Source organism: Strix aluco, chromosome 3 (genome assembly GCF_031877795.1).
Source record: "Strix aluco isolate bStrAlu1 chromosome 3, bStrAlu1.hap1, whole genome shotgun sequence".
Lineage (NCBI taxonomy): Eukaryota > Metazoa > Chordata > Aves > Strigiformes > Strigidae > Strix > Strix aluco.
This window is the reverse complement of record NC_133933.1, coordinates 43,928,511-43,947,874: the sequence shown is the minus strand read 5'-3', so window position 1 is coordinate 43,947,874 and position 19,364 is coordinate 43,928,511. Positions and strand designations below refer to the sequence as shown.

Here is a 19,364-nt window from a genome sequence, read left to right as displayed (position 1 = left end):
AGCATGTTTGCTTTTCATTGAACACAACTCTTGTTTCATAGTGTCTCGTGCCATGATAGGTGTGACTGTAAAACTGACTATTGAGACATCTGGTCTTATTGTTGGAGGGTTTTTTCAGCCAGGTCACTACTAGGCATGGGGACTACACTGATTTAAAAGCTAAATAAAGATGTAGTTTGAAACAAAGCAGATTCTCCTGTTTAACCCATTTTGAATCCCTGAGGCTAGTATTTGGCTTAGTATAGTTCTGGAAGCCAAGAAAATGTTATTCATTATGCTCAAAAGATTGATCACAGCATTTATATCCTGAGGCCCAAATCCTGAAGTCCTCATTCAGACAGAACTCCCATTGACTTCAAAGGCAGTTCTGTCTGCAGAGGAGCTTCAGAAATAGTGATGTACTGGCTCACAAGGCACTGTAAAAACCTTTTAGTCTCTTTAAATGAAGCCTCATCTGTGCAAGGTCTAACAGAGATGTACAGCCAGCATGCAAGTTGTGTCATTGAAATGACCAAAACCGTAAAACCATGGGAGTAGGTAGTTAATTCTTGTCTACAATAATGCAAGCAAGCAAGATTCAGCAAGAGTCAGCAGACAGAACTTTTCCATATTGTTCAGAGTACAAAAAATAAAATCTAGGGATGCTACTGCACGGAGGCTTAAAATTACCTCTTCCTGCTGTTATCCTGGAAACACTGAAGCCTTAAAGACACACACATGTTGCTTCTGTGATTTCATATACTGAAACAATTCCTTTTATCCTGGACTCTAACCATTCCTTTTAGAAGCCCTTTTAGAACAGGCTTCCCTGTTGCAAATACCTGCCTAAATGATAGCGTAAAAGGAAACAGTTTGAAATAAGATGCTTCACGTAGAAGAAAGCCTTTGCATATTTGCTGCCAAAAGTAATCTCTTTCCTGCCAAAGATAACAGCATCCTTCAGTGCAGAACAGGTCCTAACCTTTGCTTTATGGTATGCAGCCATGTCTTCCCCTAGACACCAGCCTAGTGATTAAAATGACCAGAGTGGAATTCTCAGGTTTCCTAGAGATGTGATTTTGGAGCTGATAATGCAAGAATGTGAAGCTATCTGAGGTCTTCCACAGGTGCAAGTTATCCAGGTTTTATGTATTACAATAGTTTGGGTTTTGCAGTGATGGAGAACTAAAGATGTGGTATGGTCCAGATGGAAACTGATAGCAAAGACTGAAATTTAGCTTCATTTTAATTTATAGTAACACAGCCAAGAAAAACTCAGTAGTTCAACTTTAAAGACAACTTTGTTGAAATACCCATTTTCATGGTGAAGCTGCACTCAATATTGCAGGGACAAAACTAAAAAAACCCCCACTGTAGCCACTTTTCATATGGTGTTAAGTTGTTGCCTTGAGAAGCAATGCCATTCTTCAGAGCTCCCCCAAACGCAGCGGTGCATTCAAATTCAACTCAAATTTGATGGAAAACTCAGAACCTGTCTCTAGTTCTTTGGGCTTCATCAAAGTTGCAGAAATAGGTTGTTAAGCTAAATATAACATTTTACCATCAACTGTTGGGATCAGTAGGGGAGAACTTCCTGAAGAAGTCACTTCCCACTAGGAGTGGGAAGACCATTCTAAATACAGGCCCCTTGACTCAACCCAGTCTTAGAAAGAAAGAAATAAAGAGAAAAAGAAAGAAGAGCTCCATTGCTCCACCAGAGCCACAGTTTGTTGACCTTCAGGATATGTTATAAGACATGTCTGTTTGCTCAAGGTAGCTATTATTCAGTTTACAGTGGCTGGCCTGAGTCTGAGGTTCAGCTGTTTTGAATGTGGTTTGTTTTCATTGGTAGTTTTCTCTGGTGCCTCCTCATCTGGAGGCACAATGCAGTGCTGCTGTGTCATTCACCTTTTTATTACAGTAGCTCTACGAAGCTCAAATTTGGAATAGTTTGTGTTCTAAAAAAACCCAAGTGTCTAACCTAAGAGCATCTATGATGAAATGCAGGGGGCACACACAATAAAACCAGTTACGTACTCTTTTAATAGTTATTTTATTTAATTACAGTGTTTTACAATTTATATAAACAAGCTATGAGTTTCCTCTGTTGCTCCTTTGCCAAGACAGGTTTCTTTTTGATGTCACACCAAAGTACATATCCTGAAAGCATCTGTAAAAATGCACTGGAAACAGAGGTAAAAGGAACTGTTGAAAGCATGTAAGCACTGGTTTTACACTGATGTGAAGAAAGAGGTTTTTCCTCTTCATTTCCTATTGGCAATGTGCTGTTGGGCTTTCAAGAAGGTGTTCTCACAGAAATCTCGTGGCTCCATGGGGTAGAACTGAGTCACCATGAAGAAAGGGGGCATGTGGAAATATGTCCTTTAGATTTTCTCATATAAACGACGAAACTTTTTTTTTCTCCACAAAGGGATGCAATGTCTTTTGGCAAAGTAGTATAATACAAGATGTACTTGTTGGTGAAGTCTGTTTTCCTCTTCAAAAATGTGCCACCTCTCCAGCATAAAACAGTGGATTAGTTGGGGTAGGGGGATCTTTCCCAGGAATTTGCTCTTTAAAACAGGTAAATGAACACCAGGGACAGTAGCAGACACTGCAGAGCTAAAAAAAAAAAGTAAGAGACAAATCTTTTCATATGGATATTTCTAATTGCCAAGGGCATGTTCTCCCTGGCAGAGATCATTTAGCAATACCCATTGAGAGGATGAGCTCCAGCAGGCAGAGGGGAGTAATGATAACTCTTCTCTTGGATGAGATGGCAGGATTTTAACAAGGGATTCCCGCAAGCCCCATAAGCTCTCTCTGTAGCATCCTTTTTTCTGAACCTGACCACTTGTTATTGAGGGGAAAGGACCATTTAGGTGTTCTGAGAATGGTCTATACCCACAGACATTAGTCCCTAACTGTGCAAGAACATAGCCACTCTGTGAGACATGCTAGCTAGCCTTTGATAGCCAGAAACCATTGCTCCCATAGGAGGCAATGTCAGCTGGAAGCATAAAACTGTAAAATGAAGAGAAAGATTGTTCTTCTGTTTTCTCAGGATAACACAGAAGTTGAACATCATTGCTCACTCCCTGCCCATTCTCACTGGTGAAGCAAAGGCTTTACAGCGATACAGTCACAAGAGGAAATGATGAATGATAAACTGCAGACATTTGGGACAAACATAGAATTAGAAAAATTGACCTACAAGTAGACATGTTGAACCCATACACCTTTTACGTGCAAAGTTCACACCCAAGATGGCTAATGTCAATCCTGCTCTGTACTATGATACGCTTACCAAAAAAGTAAGCTCAGGAAAAACATTTAATTTCAGAGAAGAAATTCTTCATACAGATATCAAGATGGGAAGTTAAGTCCAATTCAGTGACCAGGACTTGCCAAATAGGGTCTCTACAAAATGGGAAGAACCAACACCTGCATTCAGAGACTGGGACACACAGAAAAACAGTGGCTGCCTGGGCTAATATGACAACTTCAAGAGATCAATAACTGTGGAAACCTCAGTAAAAGGAATGCATCTTCAAGGAAATTCAGAGGAGAGGAAGAAATGATAACTGGAGAACCCTTTAGAGGCAAAAATACATGTATTCCCCTCCAGAGTTGCTTGTAGTATGAACAGGTTTTATTTTTAAACAAAATATGTTCTCACTGGCATCTGTGAGAAACTATTCGGTGCAAAGGGTTTGCAATATCTCTTTTATAGAGTTGTCACATTTCTGCATTTGTGAAGGCCTTGGTTGTAGAACCTTATGGTCAAACTCACAGTTTTCATTTAAAGAAGAAATAGGAAAGTCTGCCTTGCTCTGCCTTCTGGCAATCACTTCAAAAATAATAACAATCTGAAAGTAAGTAGCTCTGGAAGACTACAGCATGCCTCTCTAACTTGTATTTAATGTGTGTTGTACTGTCCTTTGTTGGAAGCCAAATTCTGATTAATGCTGTTCAAATATGATTCTTATTTCTATAATCAGTGAGGTCTATGAGATACACTGTCAGAAACTACAGGTAAATAATGGTGTGAAAAGGACAAGAACATTCTTACACACACACAGAAAACTTGCCAGGCCTTTCAAACAGCTGGCTGAGAACCAGATCTCTGCATCAGCTAATGAATGTATCTCACGGAGCAAGAGAAGAAACAATGCATTCATCACTGCTAAAATTTAACTTTGTAACTTACCTTTCGGCAATGAAAATTCATAACAAGGATAAAAAAATGGCAACAGAGGAACATTCTTCCCCTTTCTCTATTAGAATTACCTGCTGTTTGTCCAGCACTCATGTGCACCCAGCTGAGACCAGCAAGTTCACTTTCTTTTTGTTATGCTCTGAACCGGAGATAAACTGCAAGGTAAAACTCTTTGCACTAAACTTCTGCTCTACTGATGAAATCTTTAAGCCTTACAATATTTGTTTAAGAACAGCAGATAAGATTCTGTTTGCAGGGCATTTTTCAGATAGTAGGTGTATTAAATGAATTGGTTCAGAAATGGCCATCTTCAGCCCCTGCTAATCAGTGAGTGTTCCTCTGAACAGTGGTGTTTACAGACCATCTCTGTTCCCCACCTGGGGAGAAAGCCTTGCTCTGTCCCCCTTACAGCCCCACTACAGCTGCCCCAGCAGACTCCCACTGGTGAAAGCAGCCCCAAACTTTCATACTGCCCCTGCTGCTTCACTGATGATGGAAACATGAACTATGTCAAAGAAATGATCAAATTAATGACAGGCCAGGTTGAGGAAAGTCACACTCCTCTCACTCAGGATTGTAAAAATAATATAAACTCTCCATATTCATTACTACCTTCATGTTATCAATAACATCATTAATCTACTACAACACTCCATATGGGCCCAGCTTTACTGTCCATTGTGTCCATCTCACAGGGACAGTACAGTGCTTTTCATCATCCTTTACCCTCACACTGAGGGTATGTGCCTCATACAGATGTACAGAGGTACCTCTGGAGATGCCAGGGAGGGGTCTCAAAATTTCCATCTCATAGGTCTTTGTCAGAGGGGCTGACAAGTAACACAATTATATTCAGCAAGCTCTGTGTCTTCTGTGTTCCCATCATAGATTATATTTTCATATAAATCTGAAGTCAACTGTTTATGTCCTCATATGGTGGCCTACTCAGCAATCATGTTGAGAAGAAATTGGTCTCTTTGAAAACTGTGTATAGCTGAGCTACATGTACAGACTATGATTTGTACAAGTAAGTACTTTCTGGCCCATTCAATACCAGTAGTGTTGAATGCAGAATTCAGCTGTTGCTGAAGGGACCTGTACGTTATGGAATAGAGGAAGAGTACCTATACCATTTTGGTGGTTGTATCTCTAACCAACACTAATGTGCACGAGTGCAAATTACAGGAATCACAAGAAACTTAGTTTGGAGCCTAATCTAATGGGTTGCTATAAAGTCTGTGCCCTGCTAGAACAGTTTACTGGAGACAAAAGCTGTACCAGAGGCAAACTAGGGGAACATGGTTAACCTACCCAATTTCATGGTATTGTGTAGATCTCTCTCTCATTGCTCTAAAAACTGCAGCCCTTAGTTCTTCCTTTAAGTTCTCTTTGACTATCTTGATACCTGGAATGTGCCAGACACATGCTGTTAGGGAACCAACAGTGCCAAACTGTTCTCTCATCTTCCTCTACCTGTCCTCACACTGATGCATCCAAAGGACATCATTATTTCCTACAATGAAAGTTCAGGGTGCAAGCTGTGTCTTCTTCAGCAGTACTTGGGTGGTCAAAAGTTCATATGCAAGAGCATACTCTGCCTGCCATCTTCCTCCTCCTGGAGAGAATGCCTCATTCTGCAGGGGTTCTGGTGGCGTCAACAGCATATTTTGGATGCCTGCTAATGACAGAAATCTGTAGATCGGCCACGCACTGCTACACTCACAGATTAGAAATGGTTTCCATTTTTGCAGATCAGTCCTTCAATTACTCATTAATTGGGGCTCCATGTTCCACTTTCCTGCATGGTCTGTGCTCGCCAATCTAGTTCATGGGTCAAAGGAAGTTATTTCCTTGTAGGCAGAGTTTGTTAAGACACATTCTTCATATTTATTCCCCTTACTGACATCTTCATGACCTTAAAAAGAAGTTGGGATTGCGAAGGAAGAGAGGTAGTCTGGGCCCTTTCTTGCAAGAGATATGATGTCAAAGTGCACCAGCAAACAAGTCTCATTAAGACTTGCACCGACTGCTTGCCAGGTATCATGAATGAGAAAATGCAAACCCTGTTTAAAAGTAAGGAACTTCTTACCTGCTTGAAGAAGGCATGCAGAAGAATTTCAGGATTAGTCTTGTGTTCCACGAAAAAAAAGAAAAAAGTTTGTGGTCGTGATATATGCAAGTTATCCTCATTTATCAAGACAAGAGCTTTAAGATTCTTGAGTTTTAAGGATTGCTGTTATCAGTATTCCATGTGGCTAAAGTTTGGAGAGCCATCTTGAATATACAGGATGTTGTGTTTAGTTAGGAAACTAACTTTATTTATGTAATCCATTAAAAAACACGTCCTTGACCTGTTTGCTCAAAGGAATGTGAATTGACCATTATTCAAGGCTGGTTTACAGAACAATTACTGGTAATGCTTATGAGACATGTAAAATAACTATCTATAGATAAGTATCTATAATGATTTCTTGTTTCACTTCTTAAAGTTTTAATATCTCCTTAGGAAGTCTGAATACAACTCTGATGCCTAATTAACCCCAGTTTCGTTTCATTAGTATGCTATAAACAAAAAGAGCAACAGGTGTCTAGGAAGGTAGGTAGCCTTTATAGTAAACAGTCTTAGGGGAGACATACGTGTTTTTCTTTCAGCACAGAAAATGGTAAAGACAGAGCCACACAAAGAAACACACCTAGCCTTTGCTAGCCTCCTGAGTGTCATTAGGACTGTCTCCTGACAAAACCTACAAGCTTGTAGCCTTCATTTTATTGTTACTTGTATGGCAATTTAGTAATTATGAAGTTGCCATGTGGCCCTAGCTAGCTGCCCATTCTTTTTCCAGATTGACTTATATGTAGCAATTTTTCTTCCTAGTTTGTCAGACCAATTCAACAAAGCCTCTGCAACTCACATGCCCCCCCCCCCCCCCCCCCCCCCCGATTACTTAGCATCTGATTAGCTTCCTGAAACACTTCCTTAAAAGGTTACAACCTTCTTTTTGAAGTCTAAGAAAATTTGTTTCAGTCAGCATGTGAAAGAATGTGAAGAACTGGACAAACCTGACATGCACAGGAGAAAAAGATAAGTCAATCACCTGTATTTGTCAGCCAAAGATGTTTGCTTTCCAGGTGATTCTGAGAACAACCTTCTTGAGACATCAACCTTTGCAAGTGGGAACAGGGTGGCTGTCTGACAGGAGAGGCTGTATCTCCATACAGGTTTTCGGAATGCAACTTCACAGCTGTGTGTCATGCAATAGGACAGTTTCAACTTTAGAAATTTTGGTAATACTCTTCCCAGTCTCTCTGGAGCTTTCTCCATACATTTTAGCAATGAAAATACTTTCTCTGTGATAAATACATCAGCTTGAAGCCCAAATAAGATGAAGATTCTCTGAATGATACAAACTTACATGCGTTCATCTTTAGAAGGTGATCCTTATATCAACTCTCATCACCACCCTGAGGCAGACTGCAGCTTTTCCTAGAAAAAAAAAAAGTCAGAATCACTACACTCTTCTGTTTTAAGCAGGCCTAGCATGCTACAGAAACACTCCATTTCTCTCGAGATCTTCCACTCAGTGGTACTGGTTTGTTTATTTATTTGTATGCAAACAACCTTAAAAGAACACGCCTCCCAGGCTTGCAGTATCTCCTCCACCTAGTGAAGACACCATCGTCATACAGACTAAAGTGTAAATAACATGGGAGCAAACGCCAACCTCCCACACCAACACGAACACAGATCATCCAAAAGGCATCCTGTCCTCAGGCTGCCTCCCCAGCCCCACTCTGTTCCTGTTAGTGAATAATGAAGCCCGGCTGCTCCCAGCAGTGTGGGATGGCATCCTCTACACATTCACAAACACAGAGATTTGCCAGCTCCAGGGCACTGATTCCCACTCTTTTGAACCACAGGCCTGTTTCAGTTTGCAGTCTCATTAGAGTAGTAACTGTGTGAACATACCGGCACTCAAGGCTTCCCAGTAAACATTAAAATTATTAACAAGTGCCCTCACCTAGCAATGTTCATCCCAGAATATCGATCCATACTTTCAGATGGGACCAGCCTCAGCTGTCACTGCAGCACACCCCATTTTCATGGTGAATACCTGACTGTTGTCCAAAACTCCTTGGTCACAGAGTGGCGGTATGACTCCCCTACAGCAGCAGCCACTTTTCAGACTCTCACCCTGCCTGTGCTAGGAGATTTAGACCAAATTAATTATTATAAATTGATGTCATTGCATCATTGCAGATCAGACATCGTGCAATGAATACAGTGGTGAGGCTAGCACTGGTTAAAATGCTCAATAAGGCTAATTGCATGGGTGAACATTTCTTTAATATGAACAAGGCTGAACAACCAAATTAAAATGTAGGCAATTATAAATACTCTGAAGCCCTGTCTATGCATAAAGAGACATCCTGATGGGTCTGAAGAGAGGGAAACCTCTGGGAAAGAGGCAGTGAGGAGCAGTGGGGCAGATTAAGAGTGCTAACCTCCTCCTCCACCAGCACAGTTGTTTGCAAAGTATTCATCTTTCTACAGTGCAGTTATGGCTGTGTGCTGGATTTGGCTGGGGTAGAGTTAATTTTCTTCACTATGGGGCTATGTGTTGGATTTGTGCTGGAAACAGTGTTGATAATTCAGGGATGTTTTCATTATTGCTGAGCAGTGCTTACACAGAGTCAAGGCCTTTTCTGCTCCTCCCTGCCAGTGAGGAGGCTGGGGGTGCACAAGAAGTTGAGAGGGAACACAGCCGGGACAGCTGACCCCAGCTGACCAAAGGGATATTCCATACCGTATGACATCATGCTCAGCAATAAAACTAGAGGGAAGGTTGGCGGGGGGTGCCACTGCTCGGGGACTGGCTGAGCATCAGTCGGTTGGTGGTGAGCAATTGTTTTCATTTGCATCACTTGTCTTTCTTGGGTTTTATTTCTCTTTGTTATTTTCCTTTCATTGCTATTATTATTAATTTCAATTATTATTATTATTTCAATTATTGAACTGTTCCTATCTCAACCGATGAATTTTCTCACTTTTACCCTTCCAATTCTCTTCCCCCATCTCACTGGAAGGGAAGTGCGCAAGCAGCTGTGAGTGCTTAGTTGTCGGCTGGGGTTAAACCACAACAGGCTGTTATGTCAAATTGGCTTTGCCAAACGAATGCAGCTTTATGTCTGAACATTGCTATCAGCTGAAAGCTGGCTCTCTCTGGTCCAACTTGCACCTGCTCACATGGGTACAAGATAAATGGGTGTAACCAGTAAAAGAAGCTTTAAATCCAAACAACCATCCAAGAAGGTCAGGAGAATTTCATAAAGGCAATTTCAACTTCCATTTATATTAAACTGGTAAAACTTTCACAAGCAGACAAGCCCTCTCTAAAGAATAGAAGAACCCAGTTCTGCTGAACTTGGTAACGTGGGGTAATGCATTCCACTCTGCCAAAGCTCTCCAGCAGTAGGAAGAAATGCCCATCAGTTGCTGCCAGCCCACCTCTGAAACTGTGCTTGTGTTGCTAGCTGCCAAGGTATGGGATTGTTTTCTCTCTGTCACGACGTTTGACAGAATAGTTATGGTTCAGAAAAGAGCTACATCATTAAGGCAGTGGGTGGGGACATGCTGCTGAGCACAGCTGCCCCTTGCTTGTGTTGCTTCCAGGGACAGAGCACAGCTTGAGGGGACAGACGGAGACTTTCCTAAAGCTGTGAGTATGCCTGCTCTGAAACCATGCAGCAGTACTTTACCCAAGCCTGCCTGGGCACACAGACAGGCTGTTTGAGTCATCTCCCCCACGCTGACTTCTGTGCTCAGTGACAAGACTGCTCATTTATTTAAACCTGAAAGAAGCTCTCGTGCACAGCAGATGCTCACCCGGAGCACTGGCCTCACGGTGTCCCTCTGAGAACAGGTATGCCTTACTCATCCCCTGCTCTGAGCACTCCAGAGCTGTGCTGCCAAGTCTGAATGTCCCTTGATGGGCAGACACGAAAACTGCAGTCAGCTGGGTCTAGTCATGAATCCTCCTGGACTCCCCTGATGGGGTTATTCAGTTAGTCAGAGCAGGAGAGCATGAATAAGCAAGAGGAAAACTCATTGTGGTAGACAGGGAAGGGCAAAGAGAGCAGCTCTATACCTTCCCTGGCCACTGACCTGCATCCACAGGAGGTGCCGTGTCTAGCCATGGCTCTGCCTCCCCAGCTGCCAGCGAGTTGATGAAGAGAGGGATATAGGGACCAGACTGTGTCTTTCAAGGCAATGACAAACTAGAGGCAGATAACAAAGAGGTGTGAGGGAAACGGCAGGCAGATAAGCCACTCATCAGCCCTCTGCAGTTGCTTCATAAAGAATATAATTAGCATGGAATGATGTACAGCACAGAGAAAAATGGCACATTATAATCTTGGAAATCTGCATGCCGTAAGGTTCACTTTTAACCCTAAACTTTGTGATAAAAGAAACGTATGAAATGTTTGAAAAGGAGTTGAAAAAGGGTTTCAGATGAAGCAGATGCTCATAGAACTGGAGTGCCTACTGTTACAAAAATCTCAGGAACATACTGGGGTGAGACCTCTGACATAGCTTATCATGAATGTAATTCTCTGTTGTTTGAGCACTGAGTTGAATTAGTTCACCCCAGGTGAGCTGAGGGGCAGAAAAGAAATGCCTGCTGCCTTTTATATAGTGTTTCATTTAGGGCATTTACACATTCAAGACTATGATAGACGAGTGCCTGTGATGCCAGCTCTGTTGTTGATCTGTACTGCTATAAATTACTCCTGCAACAAGAAAGGATGCAGCATAAAAATGTGATGATATAAACGCTTCACTGTTTGTTTCTCAGGGCTGCCTGTTCACTTCACTCTGTTATCTCCACTTACCCCCTTCCATGCCATCTGCACTGCTTGCCTGAGTCCCTGGTTCCTAGGGTGAAGCCGACATGCACACTGGCTTTGAGCTTGCTACCCTCCAGCAGCCACTTTGCCTGTTTTCTAACTTTGGCACAAGCTGGCCTATATTCCTCCTGTTAATGCTGTTATTTGTTAATACCATTAATACCACCTTCTCCCCTCTTTAACCCAAAGGAGATTATGAGAATAATTATTTTGGAAGACACGTTTTTCCTTGGCCCCTGAGGTAGTTAGAAGAGTCTTTGAACATTGTTTAAAAGGAGCCCTTTGCCCTCTAATATCTCCAGCTGGTGTCCCTGCGCTTGGGGATAATCGCTAGCAGCGTGCCAGAGCGAGGTCCTAGCAGCTCAGGCTGACCATGGGCCCCCTCAGTGTGGCTCCACTGGCCGAGGCAGCCAGCAGATGCTTTCACTGGGGCTTCCGTTACAACCCCGCAGATGCCGAGTGCTGCTGCAGCATTACTCTGGATGTGGCTCCACCAAGCTCGGCCCAGCAAGCAGTCGATGGCTTTTCCACGTGCCCACAGAGGCAAGCAGCGTTTCTAGACAAGAAGAATCTCACATCTTTCTCCTTTAGAGACTGTGACTGGCTGTTGTTACTCCAATAGTTTCTTGCTCTGTTGGTGTTCTGTGTAAGACCTGCATTGCTAGAGCTTGGTGCTTTGGGATTCACAGGTGATCCCCTGTTGTTCCATTTTTCAGGCTTGTCTTTAGTTCTGGAGTTGCAGTGAAAGCTTATTGTGCCTGAGTAACAGAAAATGGGATTCTGTCAAATTTCAGTATTTGAATTTATGAACTTAACCAAAATTGGCTGCAGACTTGTCATTGCAATGCATCCCACTGCATAAAATGATTGTAAACTTCTCCATGAACCCTGCTCTGTGAATATATGTGTTGCATGACACCGCATCCTTTATTACTTATGAAGCACATATCAATATTGTATTAATAAGTAGGCATTGATTTTTACTGAGGACATAAAGATTTATGAAAGTAGGCAGTGCTGTGTGGCAGAAACTATGAAAGCATTTTCTAGAAAATCTATGAAACATTTTACATTTGAGATATAGAAAAATTTTCCGTTCAAAATAAATCCAAATAGACATCCCTTCATGGAAAATAGATTGCTTTTGGTATTGGGCAAGGGCAAGATTTAAAGGCAACTGGTTTGCAACAGAATGAGACTCTGTCCAAATTTGAACACACAAATGGCTTCCGTTTATATTACGGAGAGATTCAAGGAGGCTCTCAGTGGAGCAAGGAAAGTACAGGCTAAACACCCGCACAATGGCCCCGAGGCAAAAGGACCATGCTAAGCAAACAGGGAGACATACCCCTGTCAGCTGACAGTAAAACTTCACTGTTGCTTGGAGCAGGAAAAAGTATATTTAAAGTGTACCGATGCAGATCTGCTGGTAAGAGCAGGAAGTAGAAGCTGTAGTAAGGACCACTTTAGAGAGTTCCCTGTCCATGTCACAACACCAAGAACTAGGGATTGTAGCCGTGCGTGAGAAGTACGCATTTTCCAGTGTCAGTCTTTATGCCAACACACAAGGTAAATCTTGGACTGATTTAGAAACTGTGCTACAGCAAACACTGCAGCAGCCAGCTCATACAGAGGAAATGCCCAGTCTTAATTCTCTATGATATCATACTCAACAATCGTCAAGAGCAAGTAGAAAAACACACTCCAGAAGTATAGTATTGTCCTGGTTTAGCTAGGATAGGGTTAAGTTTCCCCAGCAGTGGGGGGGAACCTCTAGCCTGGTTATTCAACACCATGCTGACGTCACCTCCGGGTGCCCGAGCGGGAGTAGCGGGAGCGCGGGACAGTCGGTTATCGCGTGTGTTATGCCATCTCTCTGTTCTCACTGCTGTATCGGTAGATATCTTGCTCTGTTCATTGTTATTACTGTTACTGTTATTGTTGTTGTTTGTTGTGTTGCTGTTGCACTGTTGTATTAAACCTCTCCTTATCTCAGCCCCGGGGCTTTGTATTTCACTCCCTTTGTGGGGGAGGGGCAGCGGCCGCGTGGTCTCAGACCCTGGCAGAGCCTAAACCACCACAACTTTATGCCAAATAGTAGAGAAGGAGCATTACTTACATCAGAAGTACAAATGCCGTCTATACAGCTGATTTCCTCCTGTACTGCATGAATTCCTAAATCCTGCAGAACACTCGGGCTGTGGATATGTGTGTTTCTGCCGATGTGTGTGCTTTACAAAGGGGTAAGGGACTTAATGCGCTAGAGCTTTTTGCTGAAATGATCCTATACTTTGTCAAGGGGATGAGAACAAGAAGTGGAATGGTTTTAAAGAAATATATCAAACTGGGAAAGTTCCGGTGGTTTTATTTGTAGGCCTTTATAATTAGCTCTTTCTATCTTTACAATTAATTCTTTGTCACTATTACTACAAATGCCTTCAATTTCCTCCCTGTCCCCCAACGGACTCCAGCTTATTAATATGCAGCTTTAAGCAAGTATCGGAGCTGTCATGCATTTCAAATCTCCCCAAGGAAGCTTTTTAAAATTGTAAGTAAGACCCGATACTGAGACTTATTAGCACCAAACTTGGAAACAAAGCTTCTGTGCAGGCAGTGATGACTCTTCAAGTTACAGTTGCTGTCACCTTTTTTATCCTGAGATTTATTATAAATGTGAATACCTCAAAGGATTTCTTTGATGCAACCAACATTTCCAGCTCTCATAAACTGCTGTTTATTGATAGAACTGGGCTTGTGCCAGCATCTCGGATTTGAGTGATGAAGCTGAACTTCTAGGTCAGATTTAATTGCACCCACACAGAGATATATACTCAGAAGAAATCCACTGAAAGCAGCAGGGTGGTAGTACACCACCGCAAACGCACTGCTGTGTGATGGAGAAACTGGAAGTTCGGATACTAGCTAAAAGACAGGTCACAACAATCCATAGAGGTGCAACATCTAGATTGAGATCAAAGTCCATCCTCAATGCTTTGAGGCCAGCTTTTGCTCGAACCTCTGATACTTCAGCCTGAATCCAAGGCTTTGGCTCCTGTCCTCTTACTTACAAATGTCTGAACAGCCCCCTTTTTTTCAGCTTTGTCTGGAATTAAGAACAGCAATTATTCTAACTTCTGAACTGCTAGCACAAATTATTTGCTAAGACTAAGGTTAAGATAGATTCCCATGACTGCCAGTTACAATAACAGAAGAAATGTGTAAACCTGAAATCAAGAGGTAGCTGTGGAGCTGTCAGTCATTGGTATGTTGGTGATTCTGCTAACCAATCATCTTTACTTAGTGACACACGGAGCAAGAGGGGTGTAAGTGGAAACCTTATCAACTTCCACACAAGGGAGCCTAAAGAGAGGAAGAAAGCTACACCTCAGTGCTTCTCAGAGAGAAAGGAGTTAACCCAGAGAAAGGGTTCCCAGCTGAGCTTCTTGCTGGAGTGATACCATAGTGTCCTATACTTTGGCCAGCACAAAATAGCAAGAACTGGAAAGACTTTAGCAGCAAAATACCTCAAACCGGAGAATTTGGAATATCTCAGCTTCCAAAAAAAATTTTCACAGTTCAATAAAGCTTTTCTTGAATGACCCAAAATGTCAGTGAATACTGGCACCTGTCAGGTGGGAGAGCTGATCCAAAGCAACACAGCCATTGCCCAGCCTTGGCCGATGAAGTCATGCAAGACTGCAAGCTACAAGGGGAACTCTGTCAATGCCGCCTTCTTAACAGTTCCCCCAAACTCGAGAGGTGAGACAATGAAAATTTGTTACTGAGACTCTTCAAGCTCAAACAGCAATTTCACCGTGTCCCGAGTTCCCAGCTTCCAGCCTGGAGGTGTCCTTCCTCCTCACATGTCATGACCCTACTTCACCTCGAACCCAACCTGGCCATCAGCTGGGGACTGAGAAAGCCGCGGACACCCTCCTCAAGATCCTGCCACGCGGAACGGATCCGATTTTTTTCCGCGGGGCTACTCCAGCTGCTCCGGTGTCCCCCGCCGCCGCGCTGCCGGCAGGCACCCGGGCTGCCGCTGCCCCCCGAAGCCCCGGGCAGGAACCCCGCCGGCGCGGGCTGCCGCCGGAGCGCCCCCGGTCGGGCAGCGGCGGGGCCGCGGGGCAGCGCTGCCAGGGGGGCGGGGGCTGGCTGCGGGCGGGAGCCCCCGCGCTCGGGGCGGGCCCGGCACAGCCCGGCACGCCGCGGGGACCTGCCCCCGCGGGAGCAGTGGGGCGGAGGAGCCGCGTTACCGCGCCCTGCCAGGGAGGCGAGATCTGTCCTAAAACCCGAGGAGAAGGTCAACCCTGGAAAAGGGCACGCTGCCACCGCCCTCGGCTGCCGCCCCGCAGGAGCCCCATCCCCCGGCCCCGGGCACGGCGGGCATTTCCCTGAAGGGGGGCGGGCGGGCGGGGGGACACAGCGCTGCTCGCCGCCGGCGCCCAGTTACGGGTCCCGTGCCCCGGCGAGCGGGGCCGGGGGAGCGGTGGCCGCCCCCTTCTTCCCCGCTCCCCCCGCCCGCCGCCGCCGCCCAATCGCCGGCAGAGGGCGCTCGCCGCCCGCCAACGCCGCCGGGCTGCGGGCCCCGCCCCGCCCCGCCCGGCCGCGCCCACCGCCGCCCCTCAGCACGGCCCTGACCCCCCTCCCGCCCAGGTTGTCCGGTAAATTGGCGGGCTAGCGGCCAGCCCCGCTGCTCGCCCCACGGCGGGGACCGGCTGTGGCGCGGCGGTGGCGGCACGCCTTGGGGACTCGGCGGGCGGCACCGGCCGCGGGAGCCGGGGAGGAGCGCGGTCACGCACCCAGCCCGCCTCGCCTCCCGCGGGCCGGTTCCTGCCCTCCGCTCCCCCCCGTCAGGCTGCCGGGAACCGCGCAGCCCTCACACGCCGGTTTGTTCCTCGTCCTCCGCCAGCCCGCTGTAAGGCGCTGCCGCCCTGGCCCTGCCCGCGCCCTCGGGGGCTCCGCGCACCGCCCCGGGCCGGCGGAGGACGGGGGGCCGGCGGGGGCCGGGGGGCCGGCGGAGGGCGGCCTCCCGGTCCCAACCGGGCCCCGGCCCGCGGTCGGGAGGTTGCCAGCCCGCTCCCTATCTGCTGCCCCTCGCCCACGGGCTAGCCCTCGCCTCCTGAGGCCGGCGTGCGGAGCAGATGTGGTTGGGCCGGCGTAGCTGGCAGCTTGGTAGTTAAAGGGCTGCTGAAAAACAAAGCAAATCTGCCGGTTCGCCACCAGAATCGCTGAGCCCAGAAAACGCGCAGTGACAAAACGAGCAGTGAGTGACACACCGTGGTGCATCGGCACGTGGCCGGTTACAGCCGGTGTCCCGGGGCCTATGGGGCGATCATGCCCTGGGCGGCTGGCCGCTTGCCCCGCGTTCCCCGGCCTTCCCTCGCCGTCCCTGCGACATCTGGTACCCACCCGGCATCTCCCCGCGCGGGTTTATGTGAAACCCATTCAGAGGCGGTGGGAGCTGGGGCACGCACCGCCTTTGTTTGCCCCTTTGGTCAGCTTTTTGGGGGCACCTATGTGAATGTGTAAGGCAACTACTGATGCAGCCTGGCCACCCTGGGCGGTGTGGCTCGTGTCAGCTTTAGGCTAAAGCTTTCTTAACCAGTGGCTGTTCCTCTCTAAGGGTGATAACCTGGTGAAGTTAAAACACGGCAGAGCGTTTTACACATCTTTACTACCGGCAGAGTATCCGTGCAAACCAGAAAAGCACTGGGAGATTCCTTGCTCAGTGATGCAGTGGGCTGGTTTTGTTTCCTCGCGGCTGCTGCAGCCCAGGTACATTAGGGATGCTGGAAGGATGCATTTCTATGGAAGTAACAATAGGAGGTTGGAAAGGTGGATGCAAGTCCCCTGGGTGTTCTGCCCTCTCAATTGCATCAACCCATCCATGTTATGACCCTATCAGGGGATCTGGCATTTAGCTCTTTATGGCATCCATTTCTGAGAAAATCAGCAACTTGTTTGGGAGAGGAAGATTTACTAGAGATGATTGTGCTATCTGCAGGATTTGAAAGAAAAAAGGGTATGTAACCAGATACACATGACCCGCAAAAAGAAATCATAATTAGAAGGCAAAGATTAATAGGGACACAAGTCTGTAGAATTTCATTGTGAAGAGATCAATTTATTACGTCCCTGACTGCAAGTTAAATTAATACACGTAAAATTACAACACGGAAAAGAGATGCCAGTGACTGTCATAAATCCAGCTTGCCTTTATTTCCTAGTTATTTAGGGAGGATCGGGAACACTCGTGAAATAATGCTCATTAAAGCCCTGAAAAGAGGCAACTCACCAATAGCTGCGGAGGAAGCAACAAGGTTCCCCCCCCCGCCCCCTTTTCAAGAAGAGGGGGGAAAATCACAGACGTCAATCAGGAAATACTGCAAAATAAAATGGACCCTCCTGGCAGGCGAGGCACGGCGCAGACCCGCGGCGGGGCTCCGGCAGCCCCCTCGCCGGCTCCGGCCCTGCGGCTCCAGCGCTGAGCGGGGCGCGCACCGGGCGCTGCAGCCCGCGGCTCCCCTCCCGTCCCTGCCTTCCCTCCCTTCCCTTACAAAACTGTCAGGCCCAAATGGGCAGGAGGATATTGGCCGCAAGGAACGCGGAGGCTCCTCCCAGAGCCTGGATCCCGATATTTTTGGAGGATTTCTTTCAACTCAGTTACAAACCTCGGTGAAAGAAACAAGTTGCGGCTGTAGCGGAGGCAGGAGGCGGCTCTGCGCGGGCGAGCGCGGCTCCCGCTCCCCCTTTCACCTTCCTAAAGCTCCCTTGGATGCTTCGCCTCACTTGCGGGGAGAGCCGTGCTGCCTGCCGGGGGGAACGCTCCTACTCTGGATGTTGCCGTTCGTGTGAAAACAAGGGTTGTAAGGGAACGAGAGGGAAGACAATGCGGAAAAACCGACCGGGAGCAAACCCCAGCCCCAAGCGTTTTCCCGAGAACTGACGGCGCTTCGGGGCTGAGCGATCCCGGCGGAGGGAGCAGCCTGCCCGCCCCGCGGCGGACTTCCCGGGACCGGCTATTCCCTTCGGATGCGGACTGGGAACCCTGTCGGAAATTCTCCCGCCTCGCTGCGAAGCCACCATGAATTCAGTGGCTGGAAATAAGGAGAGGATCGCGGTCACAGCGCGGAGCAGAAAATACGGGGTAAGTTGGCGGCGGAGGGGCGGCTCGGAGCGGTGACCGCCGCCGTGCCGGGGCTCCCGTGCCCCTCGCCCCGTGGTTACCGGCGCCGCCGGCTGTCGCCCGACCCCGCTCAACTTCCGCGGCGAGGGGTGGCGGCGGCGGCGGCTGCGGGCGCCGCGGGGGGGCGGGCAAGGCGCGGGGGCCGCCGCGGGCGCGGAGCGTCCGAGCGAAACTTGCCGGCGCCGCCGGGCCTCCCTGCCTGACCCGCTGCTCCTTCTCCCGCTCCAGGTGACCGACCCCTGCTCCCCCACCAAGCCCGCCGCCCCCTTCTCCCCCGAGAGCTGGTACCGGAAGGCGTACGAGGAGTCCCGGGCGGGGAGTCGCCCGGCGCCGGAGGGAGCTGGCTCTGCCCTGGGCTCCTCCGGCACCCCGTCCCCCGGCTCCGGCACCTCCTCGCCGGGCTCCTTCACCGGCTCGCCGGGACCCGCCTCGCCCGGCATCGGCACCAGCTCGCCCGGCTCGCTGGGCGGCTCGCCTGGCTTCGGCACCGGCTCGCCGGGCTCCGGCAGCGGCGGCGGCTCCTCGCCGGGCTCCGACCGCGGCGTGTGGTGCGAGCACTGCAACGCCCGCCTGGCGGAGCTGAAGAGGCAGGCGCTGAAGCTCCTCATCCCCGGGCCCGTCAGCAGCAAGGTGAGCGAGGGGCCGGGGCGGGGAGGGCGGAGCGGAGCGGGGGCACCCCCGTGCCGATGGGGCTGCCGGCCGACCCCCCGTTGGGGCGTCCGACCCCGCGCTGGGGCCGCCGGCCACCTCGGCTCCCCTCTGCCGGTGTCACGGCTGAGGGTTTTGGCGTTTATTTGGGTTCCCACCTTCTTGATCTTGTTCCCTTTTCCCATCCCTTCCTCCTGTTTCATGGGGAGCGGGGTGCCTCTGTCTCCGGAGGGCTGCCGGGCTTCGGGGGGCATCAGTGACAGTCAGATGGGTCATTGGTCCCTTCCCCGTTCGCTGTCTCTGATCCCCACAGGATGGAGTTACAAAATATCCTGAGACTTGGCAGCCAGCTTAGTGGTAAGGTGCGTAAGGTCTGGTGCCCGTGGGTTGTACTTCCATTGCGGGGCCAGGTGTAGAAAAGAC

General features: G+C 48.0%; 1 protein-coding gene across 1 annotated transcript in view; it reads left to right on the top strand.

Moving 5' to 3' along the window:
• Positions 1-17,594: 17,594 nt before the first annotated feature.
• The window catches only part of KIF26B (kinesin family member 26B), a 313,880-nt gene continuing 312,110 nt past the window's right edge, over positions 17,595-19,364 (top strand). The window contains exons 1-2 of the mRNA XM_074818335.1: positions 17,595-18,254; positions 18,522-18,923. Coding sequence (XP_074674436.1) covers positions 18,192-18,254; positions 18,522-18,923 — 465 coding nt within the window. The 5' untranslated portion in view covers positions 17,595-18,191. The remainder of the gene's footprint in view (positions 18,255-18,521; positions 18,924-19,364) is intronic.